General features: G+C 34.8%; 2 protein-coding genes across 3 annotated transcripts in view; one reads left to right on the top strand and one right to left on the bottom strand.

Moving 5' to 3' along the window:
* Window positions 1-20,463, top strand: part of LOC142344396 (small ribosomal subunit protein eS19S-like) — a 416,658-nt gene that overhangs the window by 284,329 nt on the left and 111,866 nt on the right. Inside the window, exon 1 of one of the 2 annotated variants that reach the window (XM_075396007.1) lies at window positions 14,164-14,173. The exons of the other annotated variant lie outside the window; for it this stretch is intronic. The gene's annotated coding sequence lies outside the window, so the exon portion shown is untranslated. Of the gene's footprint in view, window positions 1-14,163; window positions 14,174-20,463 lie in introns of those variants that run through there. 2 annotated transcript variants of the gene reach the window in all.
* Window positions 1-20,463, bottom strand: part of LOC142344394 (uncharacterized) — a 28,385-nt gene that overhangs the window by 5,279 nt on the left and 2,643 nt on the right. Inside the window, exons 2-5 of the mRNA XM_075396001.1 lie at window positions 14,982-15,204; window positions 6,729-6,849; window positions 4,662-4,848; window positions 3,841-4,012 (exon numbers count right to left, since the gene is read on the bottom strand). Of these exons, the coding sequence (XP_075252116.1) occupies window positions 3,841-4,012; window positions 4,662-4,848; window positions 6,729-6,849; window positions 14,982-15,204 (703 nt within the window). The remainder of the gene's footprint in view (window positions 1-3,840; window positions 4,013-4,661; window positions 4,849-6,728; window positions 6,850-14,981; window positions 15,205-20,463) is intronic.

Genomic DNA, 20,463 nt, shown 5'->3' on the forward strand with positions numbered 1-20,463 from the left:
GTTACAACACACATATAAATTTTATAAAAACAAAATTGAAGATTGGTAATTCTTTTAAGATATTTGAATTGTTTTTGCGTGCAATGCATAAATTAGAAAACAAAAAAATAAAGAGAGTGAGAAGAATTGATAATACGGCAGATTGATAATCCGTGTTTTTTCCGCGACATGGAAATTTTAAATGAAGTTTTTTGTTGCCAATGGGCGATTTAACCACTGAAGGAAATATCAGTTTGCATTTGGTGAATTTATACTAAGAAGTGGACTTGAATTTCTTATTGGATTTGGTCAAAACAACGGTACCTAAAATCAACGACCAAGAATTCAACGAATAACGATTCGGTACGACGAAGAAATTTTCTTCGATGGTTTCAAAATTTGAGTGAACCTTAGCAGTCCTCAGAGCTCATGGAACTAACAATCTAACTAAGTTAGTTGTTACCCTATTAGAGGGATCAACTAATGAATATGAAGACTTTGCTTGACCTATGAAAAAAAGACTCAGCCCACATTACGTGGCAAATTTCCAAACGTTGCTAATTTTTCACGACACGACATAAGTTAGTAGATATTATTGACGGAAAAAGTATAAATTTTGACAGTATAATTCACCGATTAACTCAGCGCCTTTCTGCATTTTTGTGCAGGTGATTAGCCTAAATCTTTTTGCCCAATTGCTATTTTTAATTACTTTGACGTAATTCAAAGACTTAATTGTTCTTGTGAACAATGATGTGGGTAATTGCACAACTGTTAGTTGTCTTCTTAATCTAGCCTTCGAGGGATATTTCAGAAATTAATCAGCAGTTAGGTTTTGTTTCAGCTCTTTCTAACTGACACTGCTGTAGATGTTAGCTAAAGGTGAGTCACTTCCAGCGTGCAAAGTACTGAAAACGACGTTCAAGAAAAGGAAAAAACACAGGTATGGTGGGAAAATGTGATGGATATATTAAAACCTGAAGCAAAATTGAACTAATTTAGCTTATTGTCGCAAATTTCCACACACGGTTTTAAACCTAATCTTAAAAAATGGTCATAAAAATAAGGCATAATCGAGTAAGTTGACGCAAGAAATCTGATACGGGTAATTGCAAATCTGTCAATACCCCCCGTTCTCCTTGATTTTACATGTCTTCTCACAAAAACAAAAAATTTGAGGCTTAAACTAGGGAGGAAATTTGAGACATCTAGGGTACCTTATCAGGAGTGCCGATGACATCAAACGAAGAGTGTGCAGCATGGAAATGACAAACTGAAGTATAAAATTTAAGATTTTTTGACTGCTTTTGACAAAAAATTGGCATGAAAGCGATTTGTCGAGAAATGACTTTTTTATTAGGTGTCTGGGGTTTCGCTAATTCAGCAATAGTTCTGAAATTTCTTCTTTCTTCTACAGAATTGGGTTATGGAGTATGGAAAAAAATATCATTCGATAACTATTTTTAGTTTTAATGTATTTACAATTTGCAACATTTTCAAAAATCTCTCAATTTTTTAAAGCTGGAAACATGACTGCTTTAGTTTCTTATTGGGACAAAACTCTACACATGTACGCAAGGATTGTCCTTGCACTATAATACAGAAGTTTAAAGCACTGGTTGTGATTAGATAATGCATATCATGTCAGCTTGGATGCATGCAAGCTCAGCACTTGTGAATGCTAAGTTCAAAAATTCCCAAAACATCAAATTTTTCTGTGAATTTTGAATTGTCAATTTTCCAGATAAAATTCAACTTTTTTTACTTTGACCTCCGTAAAATGATCCCAGCCGATTGCAGACAACTAACTTTGTGCCTCAGACGTTTGCTGTCAAGGAGTTGGTAAGTTTTATTCATTTAAATCTCGGAGTGTACTAAAATTTAAACAGAAGAGTGCCTAGACGCTATGTTATTTGAACTTCAAATCATCAGCTACAACACACAATTAACGTTTGAAGGTTGTTAATCTTTTTAAGATACTTAAATGGTATTTGCGTGCTATGAATATAAAAGAAAACTTAAAAATAAATAGAGTGAGAAGAATTGAAAGTACGGTAGGTTGAGAATCCGTGTTTTAGTTCGAAGGTTCTGGCCATGACTCAAACTTAAGCTGCAGCTTCAAACGAAGAGTGTGCAGCATGGAAATGACAAACGGAAGCATAAAATTTAAGATTTTTGACTGCTTTTGACAAAAAATTGGCATGAAAGCGATTTGTCGAGAAATGACTTTTTTATTAGGTGTCTGGGGTTTCGCTAATTCAGCAATAGTTCTGAAATTTCTTCTTTCTTCTACAGAATTGGGTTATGGAGTAGGGAAAAAATTATAATTCGATAACTATTCTTAAAGCACTGATTGTGATTAGATAATCCGTATCATGTCAGCTTGGATGCATGCAAGCTCAGCACTTGTGAATGCTAAGTTCAAAAATTCCCAAAACTTCAAATTTCTCTGGGAATTTTGAATTGTAATTTTTCCAGATAAAGTTCAACTTTGTTAACTTAACCTCCGTAAAATTATCCCAGCCGATTGCAGACATCTATCTTTGTGCGTCAAACGTTTGCTGTCAACGAGTTGGTAAGTTTTATTCATTTAAACATCGGAGTTTACTAAAATTTAAATATTTGAGTGCTTAGCCGCTCTCCTATCTCAACTTCAAATCATCAGTTACAACACACATATAAATTTTATAAAAACAAATTTGAAGATTGGTAATTCTTTTAAGATATTTGAATTGTTTTTGCGTGCAATGCATAAATTAGAAAACAAAAAAATAAAGAGAGTGAGAAGAATTGATAATACGGCAGATTGATAATCCGTGTTTTTTCCGCGACATGGAAATTTTAAATGAATTTTTTTGTTGCCAATGGGCGATTTAACCACTGAAGGAAATATCAGTTTGCATTTGGTGAATTTATACTAAGAAGTGGACTTGAATTTCTTATTGGATTTGGTCAAAACAACGGTACCTAAAATCAACGACCAAGAATTCAACGAATAACGATTCGGTACGACGAAGAAATTTTCTTCGATAGTTTCAAAATTTGAGTGAACCTTAGCAGTCCTCAGAGCTCATGGAACTAACAATCTAACTAAGTTAGTTGTTACCCTATTAGAGGGATCAACTAATGAATATGAAGACTTTGCTTGACCTATGAAAAAAAGACTCAGCCCACATTACGTGGCAAATTTCCAAACGTTGCTAATTTTTCACGACACGACATAAGTTAGTAGATATTATTGACGGAAAAAGTATAAATTTTGACAGTATAATTCACCGATTAACTCAGCGCCTTTCTGCATTTTTGTGCAGGTGATTAGCCTAAATCTTTTTGCCCAATTGCTATTTTTAATTACTTTGACGTAATTCAAAGACTTAATTGTTCTTGTGAACAATGATGTGGGTAATTGCACAACTGTTAGTTGTCTTCTTAATCTAGCCTTCGAGGGATATTTTAGAAATTAATCAGCAGTTAGGTTTTGTTTCAGCTCTTTCTAACTGACACTGCTGTAGATGTTAGCTAAAGGTGAGTCACTTCCAGCGTGCAAAGTACTGAAAACGACGTTCAAGAAAAGGAAAAAACACAGGTATGGTGGGAAAATGTGATGGATATATTAAAACCTGAAGCAAAATTGAACTAATTTAGCTTATTGTCGCAAATTTCCACACACGGTTTTAAACCTAATCTTAAAAAATGGTCATAAAAATAATGGCATAATCGAGTAAGTTGACGCGAGAAATCTGATACGGGTAATTGCAAATCTGTCAATACCCCCCGTTCTCCTTGATTTTACATGTCTTCTCACAAAAACAAAAAATTTGAGGCTTAAACTAGGGAGGAAATTTGAGACATCTAGGGTACCTTATCAGGAGTGCCGATGACATTGGAATCAGTGTCGAACCAGATGGCGTGGTCTGATATGGCATAAAAGAATAGATTCCTGTCTATGAATGGACAGTACTCGTATGCAGGAGGGTAATAGTGCCCAGTCAGTTTTCCACATTCGTCCCATTCTATGTCCACCAAATTGTTCCTAAAGATAAAAAGTTCAAAATAATAGAGGTCTCTCATACTCCGTTTTGGGGGTCTCGATGAAAATGGTTACGTAACTCACTGCTTGAAGTCACTAAGAACTTTTGGCGTTTATCGAGAACCGCAAAGCGGTTCGGGATGTTAAGCCAGAATTTCGAAGTGAATTCTGCAGAGTCACTTAACCATGCTTAAAACACGAAACGCGCACGTTTTAAAAAGACGAAGGTCAACGAAAATCAACTTCTGGCTAAGTAGCAACTTCTGGCATTTTCACTTCTGGCACTGCAGACTTTCGGCATTTTAAAATGCGCACGTGAGTGTTTTAACCATAGATCGATGTTGACAATGGCGTTACCAATCTTGCCAGCCGCACTAATGGTACCAATTGACAGTTTTGGACGCAAAAACGTGAACAAATTCACCAAAAAAGCTAGTGCATCTCGCCGAAAGATCAGACTAAAATGTGTGCAATGTTGTTTTGAAAAGCATGAATACTTAGCTTAAATTTATCTCCGAAAAATTACTGTGCTGATGTAGGAAGTTTAATAGCTTTATATACAAGCTGTGTTTTCACAGTATGAAAGCAGAAATTTGGAAAATGTGTGTGTGTGTGTGTGTGTGGGGGGGGGGGGGTGACAACGTAGACTCACTGTTCCCTGGCCTTTTTCTCAGCCACTCGGGGGTCCTCAGTCAGAAATGAGGTCTGCCAGTGGTTGTAGTAATTCTGAAGAGGCTTGTCTTTGTAGTACTTCTCGTCTGTCCACCTGCGCGTGATGCGCACACCTGTTTCTATCATCTTCTGCCCAATTGCTCGCGACTCCATGTCACGCGTGAAACCTGCAATAAGGAAAATCAGGTCAGAGAACCCCCCCCCCCCCCCCCCGTACCCGACTTTAAATTTTGTAACGAAAAAACATTTAAAATGATCATGAGACCGGAAAACCCTTTTTTTTAATGGTATAATTGTTTCCATAGTTTTTAAAACTTAGTGATTTTTTGACCGTTTTCTGGACCTTATTGTTTGAGGACAGCTTTTGATCGCTTTCTCAAACATAAGAAAAACAAGCAAACGTTTTCACCGGAGAGCGGCCAACGCCTTCACGTCTCGTTACCCGTCTGAGAGTTTTGTTAACCAAAATTAGTCAAGTTGACATTAAACATTTTAAACGGTAATCGAACGACTGCAACTGAGATAAAGATACTTCATTATCTTTATCATAATTTTCTCTTACAAAAATGCTCCAGGTTTATACTGGTCATGGAGACAACTGATCATGTTTAACGAAAGTGTCCCTTCGGTGGCTTTTCATGGAAATAAAATTACATCAAAATAGGTCGATTATAAGTTTATAAGTTTAGATTATAAGTTTAGGTCGATTATAAGTTAGCACGCAAAAGATCAGATGTACTGTTTCGATTTTTGCCATATTCAAACTGACTCATAACGGTTAACAAAATCGCTGACTATCAAAATTTACTAAACCCTTTTTTGAAGTGTATGTTTTGTATGTTACCTGCAGATAAACACGAATTTTAATGCTCTTTTTCAAAAAAACAATGATCGAACTTCAAGTTTTGTAATGTTTGTTATTGGCCCTAAAATTCTCCACGAACAATGTTTAGACATTAAAATAAAAGATAGGCGCCTGAAAACGGATCAACTGATGATCTGATGGTGTGCTCCTTTTCTCGTTTTGATATAGATATTTTTGTACACAGTAAATATTCCTTTGTTTATTTGGAAACAAAAAATGAACATTTTGATTTGTATTTATTACAATTAAAAGAATTTGAATTGTATTGGGGCGCTGTCTTTTTGTTGAAATCTGTTCACACTTTTTCATGATTTTTAAGTCGAATTGGAGTAGCGATTTTGGTCACGCCGAAACAGGAAGTGAAGCGAAAAAGCGAGTGGTTTTTCGGCGTGAATTTTTTTCGCTCTAATTTTAAAGTAGAGTGAGAAAACGGTGTTTGAACAAAAAATCGTTTTCTCGATAGTGGTTTTTCGTTCAAGTGCGGCAATTTGAATTTGACTTTTACTGCTTTTTCGATTTTTTGGATAGGATTTTTTTGTAAATGGTTTTCCCAAACCATTCATAGTCCGTTATAGGTCTAGTTTTCTGTTTAGTCAATGAAAATTCTTTGAATTGTACGTCAGGACTTGTCCTGCTATGTTTTAGTTTTAATGGAGGGCCGATTGTTTCTCGGCATATATAATAGGAAATGCTGTTGGCATTGTTTTTAGGCAATTTTTGACATAAGAGCAATGTGTGACGTTGCTTAACAGTAATTTCCATGCGCATTCAGTGCGCACCTTGACTTAAAATTTCATTCAAACTTATCTGGTTTTTGTTCTCAAAATAATATATTAAAAGTTTTGAAAACCATCACCCGGGTTTCGGTTTTGCTCTAGTTAAAAACTCGGCATAAGTTTTGGAAAGTTTCAGAACAAGGTAGCCAATGCCCAAATTCCCTATTAGCAAAAATATCCCAGACAATCCAATGATTTTACCCCAATGGTAAAACTATCAATAGGGCCATTTAGCATAATTGTCTCTAAGTAAGATAATTTAGAGCGCAATAAAACGCAAATTTATGGTTGAATGAAGAGAAAAAATGGAATAAATTGGGTTTAATGGCATTGGGTATTTTGGCACATTGGGAATTTTGGTTCCGAGTAAAATTGTCATGTAGCCGTTTTGGAATCGCGCACTTACCTATGTTATCCGCAAAGTAAGTTGCCCCGTCAAGAGACTGACTCATTTCCAGACACATGAAGGAAATGCTCCTCACTGATTGGTGGGCATATTGCATCTCGTGGTGATAGTGCAGGGTTTGCTAAACATCAACACACTCTCAAGTTTTATCGAGGTTCACGTTTATTTCACCCCCAGTCCACGGCCCCATGCAAAGACTTCTGAGAAAATCACCCAATGACTTCTGAAATCTTTGAGAAAATCACCCAATGACTTCTGAGAACTTTGAGAAAATCGCCCAATGACTTCTGAGGTCTTTGAGAAAATCGCCAAATGACTTTTGAATTCTTTGAGAAAATCACCCAATGACTTCTGAGATCTTTGAGAAAATCACCCAAAGACTTCTGAGATCTTTGAGAAAATCTTTGATAAAATGTTGGCTGCAATGATGGTACCACGTGAAATATTCAGAAGCAAAAAAATTCAGAAGCTGGCCATAGTCACCAAAAAAGAGCAATGCTGCTCTTAAAAAGAAGTCTGAAATGTGGGGAATAATAAGACAAAGGCCAGCTGAGAACAAGCCGAAGACGCCTAATGGTGTTCCGCTGCGATTACGCAGGAACCACACCCAGTTCTGGGTACAGACTTATGAAAAGACCATACTGGACTCATTTGAGTTATGAAAAGAATTTAGCTGGACTTTAAGACATTCTGGACTTCATCTCGACTCAAATTTTTTGCAAAAGTCTTTAGCTGGACCCAAATTTTCACAAAAGACTTTGGCTCGACTTAAAAATTGGGCTGGACTTAAGCTCGACACAATGTTTGCAAACAAAGTCGAGTTAAAGTCTTTTCATGGGTCCATCATTGGTCTTTTCATAAGTCTGCTTTTTTGCCATTAAATTTTTCCGTGCAAAATTGCATATAACGTAGTCAGCGTTTATACTAATTCATTTTTTACGATTCAGAAAAACCTCCAATCCCTCAAAAACCTGCATTATTTTTTAAAAAAGATAGTTCATAAATTTGGAGCGGAAAACAAACTGAATAACGCTTAAATTTTGTTATAGCCAAGGGGACTAGGACCATTACACTTAAGCTAATTGGTTTCAATGAATCAAGTAATGTGGTAATATACTAGAGCTGCCATATCTCTTTATTCTAAGATTTGCTGCAAATCTTAAGGCTTTTGGCAGTTTTCCAACTATTTCTTAAATTGGACTGCTCTGGTACAAAGCTGTTTAGTCTTGCTCCAGGCCTGCTTCTGTATATACAGAAGCAGAAAAATTAAAAAATATTGGATTTTGAAAAAAAATCGACTTATGAAAAGACTAATGGTGGACCCATGAAAAGACCTTTACTCGACTTTGTTGGTTATGAAATGACTAATGCTGGAAAAGACCTTAGCTGGACTTTTTTTGTTATGAAAAGACTTAAGCTCGACCCATGAAAAGAAATTAGCTCGACATTAACTAGGAAGCTCGTCGACCGTGTAATTATAGTCAATATTTCCCCCCCCCCCCCCTACTAGACTTTTAAAGTCTTTTCATAAGTCGAGGTCTAGGCCTGGGCAATTATTATTATTATCAAACAAGGACTTCCAAGATCTTGCCAAGATCTTTGAAACTTTGGCGCGGAACTTGCAAGTTCTTGGAAACGCTTGCGTGACTTTCCACGCTTTTTTGGAGGAGATTGGTCACCCCCAGTGCAACCGCATTGCATCCAAAACTCGAGTCGTAATGAGAAAAAAAAACAGAAGAAAAAATTGAAAAAAAACAATGCAGGATTTGATTTCTTTTCTGCAAGGGTTGATGTGGAATTCTGGTCTAAGAAAAACTATTGAAGACAGCCAAGTAATAACGTAACAGAACAATGACACTTGATAATGCTGCAGCAACTACCAGAAAATTGTTTTTAACTTCTCGCTCTTAACGTTTTTGGATACGGTGAAAACTCGATAATTGGGCACCGACAATTCAAAAATTACCTTAAACGCAGCTCAAACAAAGCATGTTGTGTTTCCTTAAGAAAAAAAATTATTCGACGCGTTTTCGGTCAAAAAACAGTTGAGAAATGCAAGAGTAAAAAATTAAAATATTTATACATTTCAGGTAGCGCCCCTTTTCCGTTATTGTGTCACTTCTGTTCCGATTGACAATTTTAAATTCATGAGCCTTTGAACAACCCTAGTCAACTTTGTGTGGCTACTTTGCAAGCTCAAATACCGAAGTCAATACATATCTTGCAAGATCTTGAAGAAATCTTGCACGATCATTGATTAGCTTGCAAGACTTTCTCGTTAAATATTGCAAGATTCTTGCTAGGCAAACAACCTGCAATACTTTGCGTAATTACAGTTGAAGCAAAATCATTTTTTGAACTAGTTAGGTCTTTGGGGTGAAATGGAAAAAATAACCTCCATTCTTGGAGCTAATAAAATCTGAATTGTTTAGCTATATTGAAATTAAACGTAAATTGAAACAAAATAGAAAAAAGAGAAAGATCTCATTTTGAAATCAATGTACCAAAAAAATGGGAGTCATTTATCTGCAAACAGTAAATTATGTGAATATCGACCACTAAAAGGATGAACCTTTTAAAAGGAAAGTTGTTTAGATGTTTCCAAATACTGCTTAAAAGATGGAAATCATAGAAATCCGAGAAACAACCTTATTTTGTACCTCTGCCGGTTAAATTAAATTAAACTAAATTTTTAAAAAATTTTCATAAAGGTTTTACATATTTTTCTGAAGCGTAAGCAACAAATATAAATAAAAGAGGCCAGCAACCAAACTTATTTAAATTATTATCAATTGATAGGTGAAGTAAATACTTTTTGCAGAAATTTTTCAATTCTATAGGGTGAACGTTTCCTCTCACAAGACATTTTACGATTCTCATCTTCTGCCAGAATTACGCAACATCTTGCAAGAGGTCCATACCAATTTGAACTATAAAAAGCGGAAGCACAACGTAGCCAGTCGATCATTGAAAAAGTTTATAGTAACTAGTAACCAATGGCACGAAAGATTATGGCGATTTATGACTATAAAAAAACGTGTATTTCCAATTAATCAACAAAGGAGCAAAAACTTTAATCAACATTTCAAGGGACGGTTAGTTCTGGCGGCCAGAACACTTGTACTGACTTATTTGTTAAAAAAAGCAATAAAGTTAAGAGTCCCCAAGAACCAAGAGGGGAATTCGTGTTGTTGCACTGAATGATTTTTTACTGTGCCGGTGCGTGCTTACATCTGTAAAAAGGCAAGCAATCTAGCACAATCTGGTGAAGGTCTTTAAAATTGGATATCTATATCGACGAAGCATTTTTCTTAAATGTTTGTTGTAACCCGGGTCAAAGTAATGATTTCTTGCTCTCACAACATGAAAAAATTCCCTTGAATAGTAACGTAGGAGCTTTTAAAAGTTGTTTTTGTTTTTGGGAAAAAAATTTTATAATGTGATTCTTTAAAAAATTGATTGATTTTCATTATTTTATCTTGTTTGAATGATTGGAAGTATTTTTCGTTTCAGGCATAATTAACCATATGGTTACAATTGTAATTTACTTGTTGCAAAAAAAAACATTTTTGGGTGAATTTTTGTATGAAATGCTATGATTGCGGTGAAAAAAATATTCGTGTTCGAACCCGTGTACGATAGATTATCTTTTCTAAGAATACCGAGAAAGCGGTGAAAATAAATAACTCACCGCGATTCACCTCAAAAAGATGTACAAAATAGGCGGTGAAATTTTTTTCCGCCGCATTTCACCGTATTTTTTACAAAAATCAACCGCCAATCCTCGACCCGGGAACCAATCCATGTTCTTTAGTCTTAACAAAATAAAACTGTTTTTGGACGTTGTAGTAACTTAGGAACTATTTCAAAACCCTCGAAGCACGTTCACCAAAGAACATTCAAAAAATCAACTCAATCAGAAACAGTTTTACTCCAGTACAACTATTTTTTTCTCCTCATTCAGAACCTTTTTGCATAATTTCGACAAGTATTTTGGTCGTTTCGGTATTTATAGATGCTTGATTGTGATGAAATTAGGAGCAGGGAAGGTTTATGTCGATGAATTAATTCATTCTATTGACCAAAGACGTTTATTTGGTGGCCACTCCATCCCTGTCCATGCCTGTAAGTGTAAAGAAATTTGCGCTTTTAAGAGAAAGTGAAGAGGAACATATGAGATTCGGCATTAATACAAGCAAGGAGGCTCGATAATGTGCGTTTGCACATAATGTTCTGACCCCGCTCAACAAAGTCACTTAATCTTCGAAAATAATTGTTTTATCCATTTAAAAATCGTTTTAAGCTCTAACCATTATATAAATGAGACAATAATTCATTAGAAGACCAATGATACTTGCCATTAGGGAGAGTAAGAGACAAGACAAACATCATAATATACAAAACAACAACATTATATGCGACCAAAACTCAATGCATATCAATTTTTTTTAAAAAACTTAATGAAAAGTCAAAATAGCATCAGAAAGGATGTAAATTAAACCAAATGAGTTCCATTTCACCACACAGGGTATAGGACTTGTCTTTATTGAGATTATTTAACAAGTAGACAGAAAACAGCAACGACAAAATAAGAAAATACGTTTTGAAGCACCGTTGGTGTGAAGTTTCGATCCTGGCCAGAATCACAATTATCAGTTATCTTTCTTGTGCGTGTTCGCTACTAATCAGATGAGCTATTTCGAAAAATATTAAAGTTATTGTTAGCTTTTCTAGAAAAGGAGGCTCCGTAATGAGTGTCCGCACATAATGTTTCCCCCCCCGTTCAACCCCATTTTTGGCTTAAATTTCCACCAAATGAAGAGATAAAAAACTTAAGTTTTAAGCTCTAAACATTTTACAAATTAAACAATAACTCAAAAGAGAGCCTATGATAACTGCAATTATGTAGACAAACAACAAAATGAAATAAAAACAACAAGCATTACTTAAGACCAAAACTCAAGGTCTATCTATTTTTGTTTGAAAAAATTTAATGAAAAAGTAGCATCAGATTAAAACAACCAAATGACTTGCATTTTACTGGAAAAGAATAGTTAACCAAATAACTTAACTTATCCAAATGACTTACAGTTTTCCAGAAAAGATATGGGAACTGTCTTTATTGAGCATTGTTAACTAGAAGACAGAACTCAAAAAGGGCTAAGTCAGGAAATTTGTTTACACTTTTCAAAACAATTAAACTCAAAGTCATGAAAGCAATTGGCTATCGCTAAAATCTGTCACTGGCTTCGTAAACACCTTCATACAAAACCGTTGAGATCTGTCATCAAGAATTTCTTACTAATAGAAAAAAAAGCAAATAGAGGCATAAATCAAAATGTCACTTCGACTTAGCGAGCAAATGGTTTCGAAGCTTCTAAGATCACACCTTTTCACTAAGAAACTGAGTATTTTAATTTGCGCCTTAATTCAGTAAACTCATTGAGATAAATGCCATTGAGGTTATGATCGGAAAAATCAGCAAATGAGAACTTCAAATATTGGAAAATGTTGAAAAAGAACAAAAAACTATAAAAACTCGTAGTATCAACAAAAAGGAACCATCATTAAAATTAAAAGAAAAACAGCAATTGAAACTACCTCCTAGTATGAAAAAGAGCGGCTTTTTCTGCTGAGACTAAGATCAAAAGTTGCGAAACCAGGTTAGAAATTGGCAAATATCAAATTACTATTTATTTTTTGAAAAACTTTTTGCGTAAGGAAAAACAACCTCAAGTTTTCAAATTAAAACTGGTAGTTTTAAGTTTTACTTCAAAAGAAACCAATTGTGCATGTTAATAGTGCGACTAAGTCAAAAGTCTACCCAATAACACTGAAAACAGTCAGAGATCAAAATTTCACGAAAAGTGTAATTTTTTGGCGTTCCATTGCACGTAATTTTGAACCTTCCATAATTGAGGTTTGATTTGAAACCATCCTGAATTTAACTAAGATAAAAAACAGAAAAGACAAAAGTATTGCCAAAAATATGTACAGCGCCGCATTAGAGTTGGATTAATATCTGCGCCAAAAAATTCCACAATAAGAACTATTACTGCTCTTGCATCTTCTTCATTATAACAGAATTATCGAAAATGTTACCGAAATAGCTAATTTGATCGAAAAATTCATTATATCAAATATTAATGATGATTTTTGGATACTTAATGGGTAATATTAATTTAAAAATTCATTAATGTGCCAACTGAGAGCATTAGATAAGTTTTAAATAGTTCGAATGATACCAAATAAACATTTGATTAATTAGACTCAGGCATTTGACTTCACAATGAAATCGTATGCTGGAAAAACTCCAGAATTACGTAAAAATTTATGAAAAGCCATTTATTGAAGCCCTAAAAACAAATGAGATTTACTGAGAAAACACAATAATGTTTCATTGGAGCTCATTAGAACACATTGGACCTATTGCTATTTTAACAATTAAATGAAGTTATAGAAGAATTTCTTTAATTTGGGATGAAAAAATGCAACGAAAAATATAACAAAAATGGTGGACCCAAAAAATAATCAGAATCACTTTTCATTGCAAAAATTTACGATGAGACAAAGACTGGACTTGCTATAGCTGCACGGTTGATAGAAAAATTTAAATTGTTCTTAAAAATTACTTAATGGGTTTTGGCAAACGAAAATCTTAAAATATCAAGTATAAACTATACATTTTTTTATAAAGATTGCATTAAGTCAGCGAAAACCACAAATATGTTATTTCCAGAAAATTTTCATAGGAACCAGAGCTTAAAATAGCCCATATATGAATAAAGCAAGTTATGTCAGCCATTTTAATGTCTGCAATACCGGTCAAAATTTAAAAAGTGAAACAAATAGGCATATTTCATGCCATTTTTATGGAAAAATAAAGAAAATCGCCGAATTTTTAGGAAGTCAGTTAGCAATTTTGACAAAAACGTCAGCGCAAACTTTTCATCGACTCTCTTATCTTTAAACTTAAAACGACTGAGACTATCGTTAACAGTTTTATCGTACGTCTAACTTTGGTACGTCTAACATTTTGCACTAGCTCAAACTGTAATAGCTCGCTGAGGCAGAGCAATGATTTCTCAGGTATGATCAAAACTCACGTAATCTTGCAAATAGTGCTTATTTTAAACCAATGAGATTTGAGAAAAATTTAACTCATTGGCCCCAAATTAATGTTTTTGATCTATTCTCCTTTTGATATATTTGCCCCCCCCCCCCTTTTGCCTTTTCATTTTGGCCCAGTCAAATTAGCGTTTGATGTGACGTTTAAGTTTTGTAAGGCTACCAAATCTGAGATCATAAATCGAGCAAATTTGCTGGTGAAACGACTTCTGTTCAACTTATGAAAAGACCGTGGCTTTGTCTTATTTGGTATGAAAAGACAAGAGAATGGTTGGTCGTTATTGAGAATGAAACGAACATGGTCGGCCTTATTAAATATGAGATAACCGTGAACAACTCCTATTGCCCAGATTGAGATCCAGGCAAAGGCAAAAGGGAAAAATATCCCTTACCAGGTTGAGGTGCCAGACGGAAGTGACCTCTGAGCAGACCATTCCAGAACAAAGTAACCTCTGATCAAACTGATGTGCGCTCGAAACCTCTTGCGAGCTGGAACTGCACTCGATGCTCTCTGAAGACCTTCTCGGACGGAAGTGACCCCTGATCAGGCCGAAATCAGACCATTTTCCAGACTTTTGTGCGCTTTCCAGACTTTCCGGCCAATTCCCAGACCCTGTAATTTTCAATTTTGGCCTTGAAACACATTGTGTGCGTTCGACCTCAGTCTGATCAGAGGTCACGTCCGTCTGGCACCTCGATCAGGGTTAAGTCCAAAACTTTGTGTGCTCATGTCCAGACATTTGTGCGTTCAAGTTCACACTTTTGTGCGTTCGCCAGACTTTCGTGAAAGGACCGTATTATTTGGTCAATTTTAGAAGTTTGCTCGACGCTGTAATTAATTTAGGCGAAGTATCCTCACTAAAGTTCTGATATTATTATGGTACCACGTGAAAGTTTCAGACACAAAAAAAAGTGACTATAGTCACCGAAAGAGGGCAATGCTGCTCATAAAAAGAACAGTCTGAAATGTGGGGAATAAAAAGAAAAAGGGCAGCTGAGAACAGGCCGCAGTAGCCTAATGCTGTTCCACTGCGATTACACAGGAACCAAAATTATTATTATTATTATATTTTTCATATATATGGTTGACCCTTCTTTATAGAAAACGAAGTGTTCATAACTTACGTCTTTCTTGGCTCCTGTCTCGTATACATTGTCACTTATGTGCTGCCGTGGATTGGCCCCTCCTGAGTAAATGGATCCCAGACCCAGGATGTGTTTAAAGGGTTCCCTCAAGGTCACCGGGTCAAGGGTTCCAGTGTTGATTAGATGAACCAGACCAACTCTTCTGAATAGATCTGTCACTCTGCCCTTTAGCTCAATGTTCGATTGTAAGTCGTTTTGGTATCTAAATCCATACACGGTTTTAGGTTTTTGGGTAAATTATTGTAAGAAATGCGGTGAACGCGGTGAACTTTTTAAGAAATGCGGTGATTGCGGTGAAAAAAATAATTTACCGCATTTCACCGCATTTCGTACAAAAATTCACCGCGCAATTCACCGCATTTCCTACAAAATTCACCACATCGACTTTTGTGGCAAGTTAATGCAAGAACTGCGGTGAATGCGGTGGAAAAAAAACTCACCGAATTTCTTACAAAAATTCACCGCATCTGCTCTCCAACGTTTACTGAATCTTATTTAAATCCACAAGAGATAGCAACGAAATACGTGAGAGTTGGAGCAGTGGAATAAGAAGTTGAGGACATGCAGGAAGCAAAAGGTCCGAACCTCTGTAAGGCAGTTTTTTGTAGGAATACTGAGAACGCGGTGAAAGTAAATAATTCACCTCAATTCACCGCATTCACCGCAAAAAGTTAGAAATACGCAGTGAAAATTATTTTTTTTTCACCGCACTTATGAAAACTCACCGCCACACCTCGACAGAGAACAGTGTTTCAGTCCGAGATTTCAAATTTTCATTTCATTTATGAACAATCACATTTGTAAATTTATATCTGATTTAACTGGTAAAAATTTAACATCAGGGTTATAATAACTAAATTAAAATTTTAATGACTCAAGGGAAACCAGAATTTTTATCGCTTAACGTCTTACAAATTTCCTACAAAATTGTCTTATGAGTACTCATAAGATTATGCGTCGTCTGACTAAGACTTTGTAAGACAATTTATCAGGTCTTACACGATAAAAGTTCATTTTTTTTCAGATCTTACAAGATAAAAATTCTGCCTTATAAAATCCCACACGGTAAAATTGCTGCCTGACAAAATATGTTTATAGTGTAAGATCTCATAAGAATCTTATAAGATCTTGTAAGATAAATATTTGGAAAGCTATGGCTCATCTTTTTGATAAGATTTTTATCAGATCTTAAAAGACAAAAATTCTTTAATTATGGCATGTTCTTCATATTGAAACCAATTTAGATTTGCTTTCAAACATTAGCCAAAAAACTACAGATTGCAACACAATTGTCAGAGCAACGAAGAGAAAATTATCTTATATTGTCTTTGGAGACTTATAAGATATTGTGAAAAAAGTTATTCGAGTGTTAGGGGTTCTTTCTGAGGCGGTGATTATCGAACTAGGATAAAAAATTTTCTTCAAAGACCAAAACTATATTGAACTGCTAAGTTTAGCCATAGTACTTAGTTAACACTCAGAATAAAACTTCCGCCAAAATAGAATCAGCAAGCTTTTTTGTTTCAGAATTGGTTATTTAATCGATTAATTTTTACTTTCATAGGAACTTGTCTACGTTATACGGTTAACTTGAAATCATTAAAACATGTCTTATCTGATCTTACACGATAAAAATTCCGCCCGTGAAAGATCTGATAAGATACTTATCAGATTTTTTAAGATAACAATTCTGCGAAATTGAATTATTATCTTATAAGATCTGATACGTATTTTATCAGATCATACAACATAAAGTTCATTTAGGGCAGAATTTTTATCTTGTAAGAACAGTTAAGATCTTACACGTTAAACATTTTTGATCAGCATCTTATCACATCTTACAATATAAAAAATCCAGAGCCACTGCGGAAATCACAATAAAATCATAAAATTTTCTGTGAATTTTCTATGCCCAGCGTTGATTGGTAATGAGAAATTCGATGATTCATTGATGAGATTCCATGGGAGCCGAACTCGTGTTATCAGTTTAGCGAAAGAAATCAGATTTGTGTAATCTAGCTGCAAGGCCAGCAAGAAGAAGAAGGACTTGGAGCTCGTATATGGATCACCCTCATTGGCCACGTTGCAAATAATATATACTTATATGGCACGTTACTATGTACCTAATAACAGTAGCACGTGCACCTTGGAAAGATGATAAATCATATCCAAAACTTTGAGGAATTCCTCAAAAATTCAATATGAGTGTTAGAAAATTGAGATCTCTTCTGTTTCGCCAGTTGCAAATTATATGTAGTTATATAGCGCGTCACTATGTTAAAAATAGCACGTGCGCCTGGTGGCGTAAAAAATATAAGGCCACTAAGCTAGTGGGGAGGTGGCAAAACAGAATAGATCTAAAAGTTGAAGTAAAGGTTTTTTGTCTATGATGCAGTTGCTAAGAGAAAATAGTGTTCATCGTGAGTCAAGTAGGGGGCCAGAATTTCAAAGTGAACTGGGCAATCTTAGCGGTAGTCACGTAATTTTGCTTCAAACGCGAACTTGCGAGTTTGGAATTTGGATCTGTATATAGGGACTGAAGAAATCTGGCATTTTAATAAATCTTGAACGTGCATTTTTTGGCGTCTTTCCCATTAAAGCCCCACACCCCCATTGTAGTGATCAGATAACCTATACCCCCCAATCATGGTAAATAATGGTGGGGCTATATTTTTAATGGAAGGGTAAATAATGAGAAATACTCCATTTTTTCAACCTGATATTAACAACTTAAAACAGTAACGTGAGCCTTTTAAAATGAAGAAAGTCTGCAGTGCCAGAAGTTAAAATGCCAAAAGTTCCTACTTAGCCAAAAGTTGACTTCCGCTGACTTTCGTTATTTCAAAACGTGCGCGTTTCGTGTTTTCAGCATGTTTGCGTTGTCAGTTTAAAATCCTGACTCAATATCTCCACAGTTCTCGATAAACGCCAGAAATTCTCAGTGACTACAAGCCGAGTCACGAAACCGTTCTAACATGTGCCCCGTACAAATGTGAACTGTAACGTATAAAACCTGTAACGAAAGAACAACATCCAGATATTAAAATGCCGATAAGTTCAACGCCAATAAGAAAAGATCGATACATGACTCTTCGAAGATTCGAGTCGTTTCCGTTTCTGCCCTCATAACGTTTTGCCCCCCCCCCCCAGTTAAAGAACGCGTGTGCCATTACAAATAAACCATTATCAAAAAAGTTGGTGCTTGCGTATGTGGGTTGCAAATAATGTGCACGTACTAAGCTGGGGGGGGGGGGGGCACAAACGGAAAAGATCTGAAAATCATTTCAAAATTATGGCTATTTTCAAATAATGCCAGAATTTCTCAGTTATTTCAACAAAACCACGCATCTTCAGAGAGAAACGTGCGTTAAAGTATTACAATGCAAGCTTTCTGCAATTTTTTTGTATTTGAATATTTGTGTTGTAAGCGAAAATTTGCATTGCTTGGAAAGTTGAAATGCAACTTTTTTGAAACACTAAGATTGCTAATGTTAACAAGTAAGCTTATCCTAGAATTTTTTATTAGTTATAGCTCTAACAAGAGAATTTGAACTGGAGTCATTGATCAATGTCTGCAAGGACAATATAGTCTTTCCCCTACAAGTCAAACACAATTGAGCAGTCCAAAGCTGTTTTCACCAGCGAGCTATTCTTTTAAGTTATTAGGTCATATTTTGGATAGTTTATTTTTATCCACTGAAACTTGACTTCGTTTCTTCTTCATTTTTATTGCTTTGCCGCGCGTAGTAATATGTTTAATCTGCAAAGTCGAACGCCAGTTGAGTGTTCAAAAACAGACATTGTATCCCAAAAACAAAGTTTTCAAAACATCAGCCATATCATGATGACTTCGGCAAGTATTGTCTAGATTAATCAAAAGTGAGATATTTTTCTTCGCTGCTTCACGTATGACATCAGACCGAGAGACAAAACAGTCGGAGTCTGCAAACGTCACATTTCTTTCGTGTATAAAGTCCGCAGGCGGGAACTGGCATTAAAGACTACTGGGACAAAATAACACAATATTAAAACGTAGCTTACAAACTATCGAAATATTCCAATAATGCCAAGAGCTTTTTGCAATGATAGATTTCAAACCTCCCTAGTTGAAACCTAAGGTTAAGTTTACAAAAATTTGCAAATGGATTTACAAAATTTGTAAAATAATTCATTATATTTGCAAATATTTTCAAACAGGTTTTTCAAAATTTGACATTAATTTGCAAATTTTTGCAAAGTCTCACATTAATTTGCAAACAAAATTATAACTTTGACATTATTTTGAAACTAATTTGCAACTCTCACATTAACTTACATTTTTTACAAATTTTTCCTCGGATTTTTAAATCAAAAAATGGCCCAAAAAACTTTAAATGTCCTTTATCTAATCTTGAGACCTCTTCGCTTTGAAAAAACACGAAAACGTCGCAAACTTTTAAAAAAAACGCATTTTCTTCAAATTTGCTATAAACAAACAACAAGACCCTAATGTCAGGACTCCAGAGACGAAAATTGGCCTGCGGAAAATCCAAGAAGTGAAAAGAAACATATATATATATATATATATATATATATATATATATATATATATACATATCTATATATATAAATATATATATATATATATATATATATATATATGTATATATATATATATATATATATATATATATATATATATATATATATATATATATATATATATATATATATATATATATATATATATATATATATATATATATATATATATAGTGTACATTGAAAAGCCCCTATGGGTCGAAGAAATGGACAAAAGGAATTCTCTTAAGAACAGATTATAGCAAAAAAATAGAAAAATCGGATTCAAAGGTCTGCTAGACAATAATAAATCAACAATAATCTAGCTTCCTGATTTAGTTGCCTAAAATTCCACCAATTGAACGAGAAATTTTTGTAAGTAAGCCATATTTACTTTGAGGGTTGTTTAACGTGAAGTACAAGAACTTAACTAATTTTTCAGAGAACTAGGAAAGGACAGGTGTATGACAAGTCAGAAAAAACGGTCAACGAAAGACCAACAGATAAAGCAAAGCGATATTCATAAGTAGCGATTTAAAATTATCCGGGACAAACGGAAGCATAAATATGCTATTACTGAAATGACAAATAAATAAAAAATATTTTAAAATGGGAAAGCAGAACCAGTCCGGAAAAAAAGATTGAAGTAAAATTGTTCAATATCAAACAGCAAAAACAATTTCTTTATGATTTAAACGCAGACACAGTGCTTGTGATGACTAATACAAAATTAGTGAAAACGGCAGGAACGGCAAATGTTAAAAAACACAACAGAAATACTAAGAAAACGGCAAGACTAACGCGCAGTAACACCTCTAAATGGAATTGAAATCTTGATCTTATTAATAAATGAACGTCATATAAATATCAATCAACATCATTAGGCTAATAACATGTTATT

The sequence above is a fragment of the Convolutriloba macropyga genome, chromosome 8 (assembly GCF_964194025.1).
Source record: "Convolutriloba macropyga chromosome 8, txConMacr16.3, whole genome shotgun sequence".
NCBI lineage: Eukaryota > Metazoa > Xenacoelomorpha > Acoela > Convolutidae > Convolutriloba > Convolutriloba macropyga.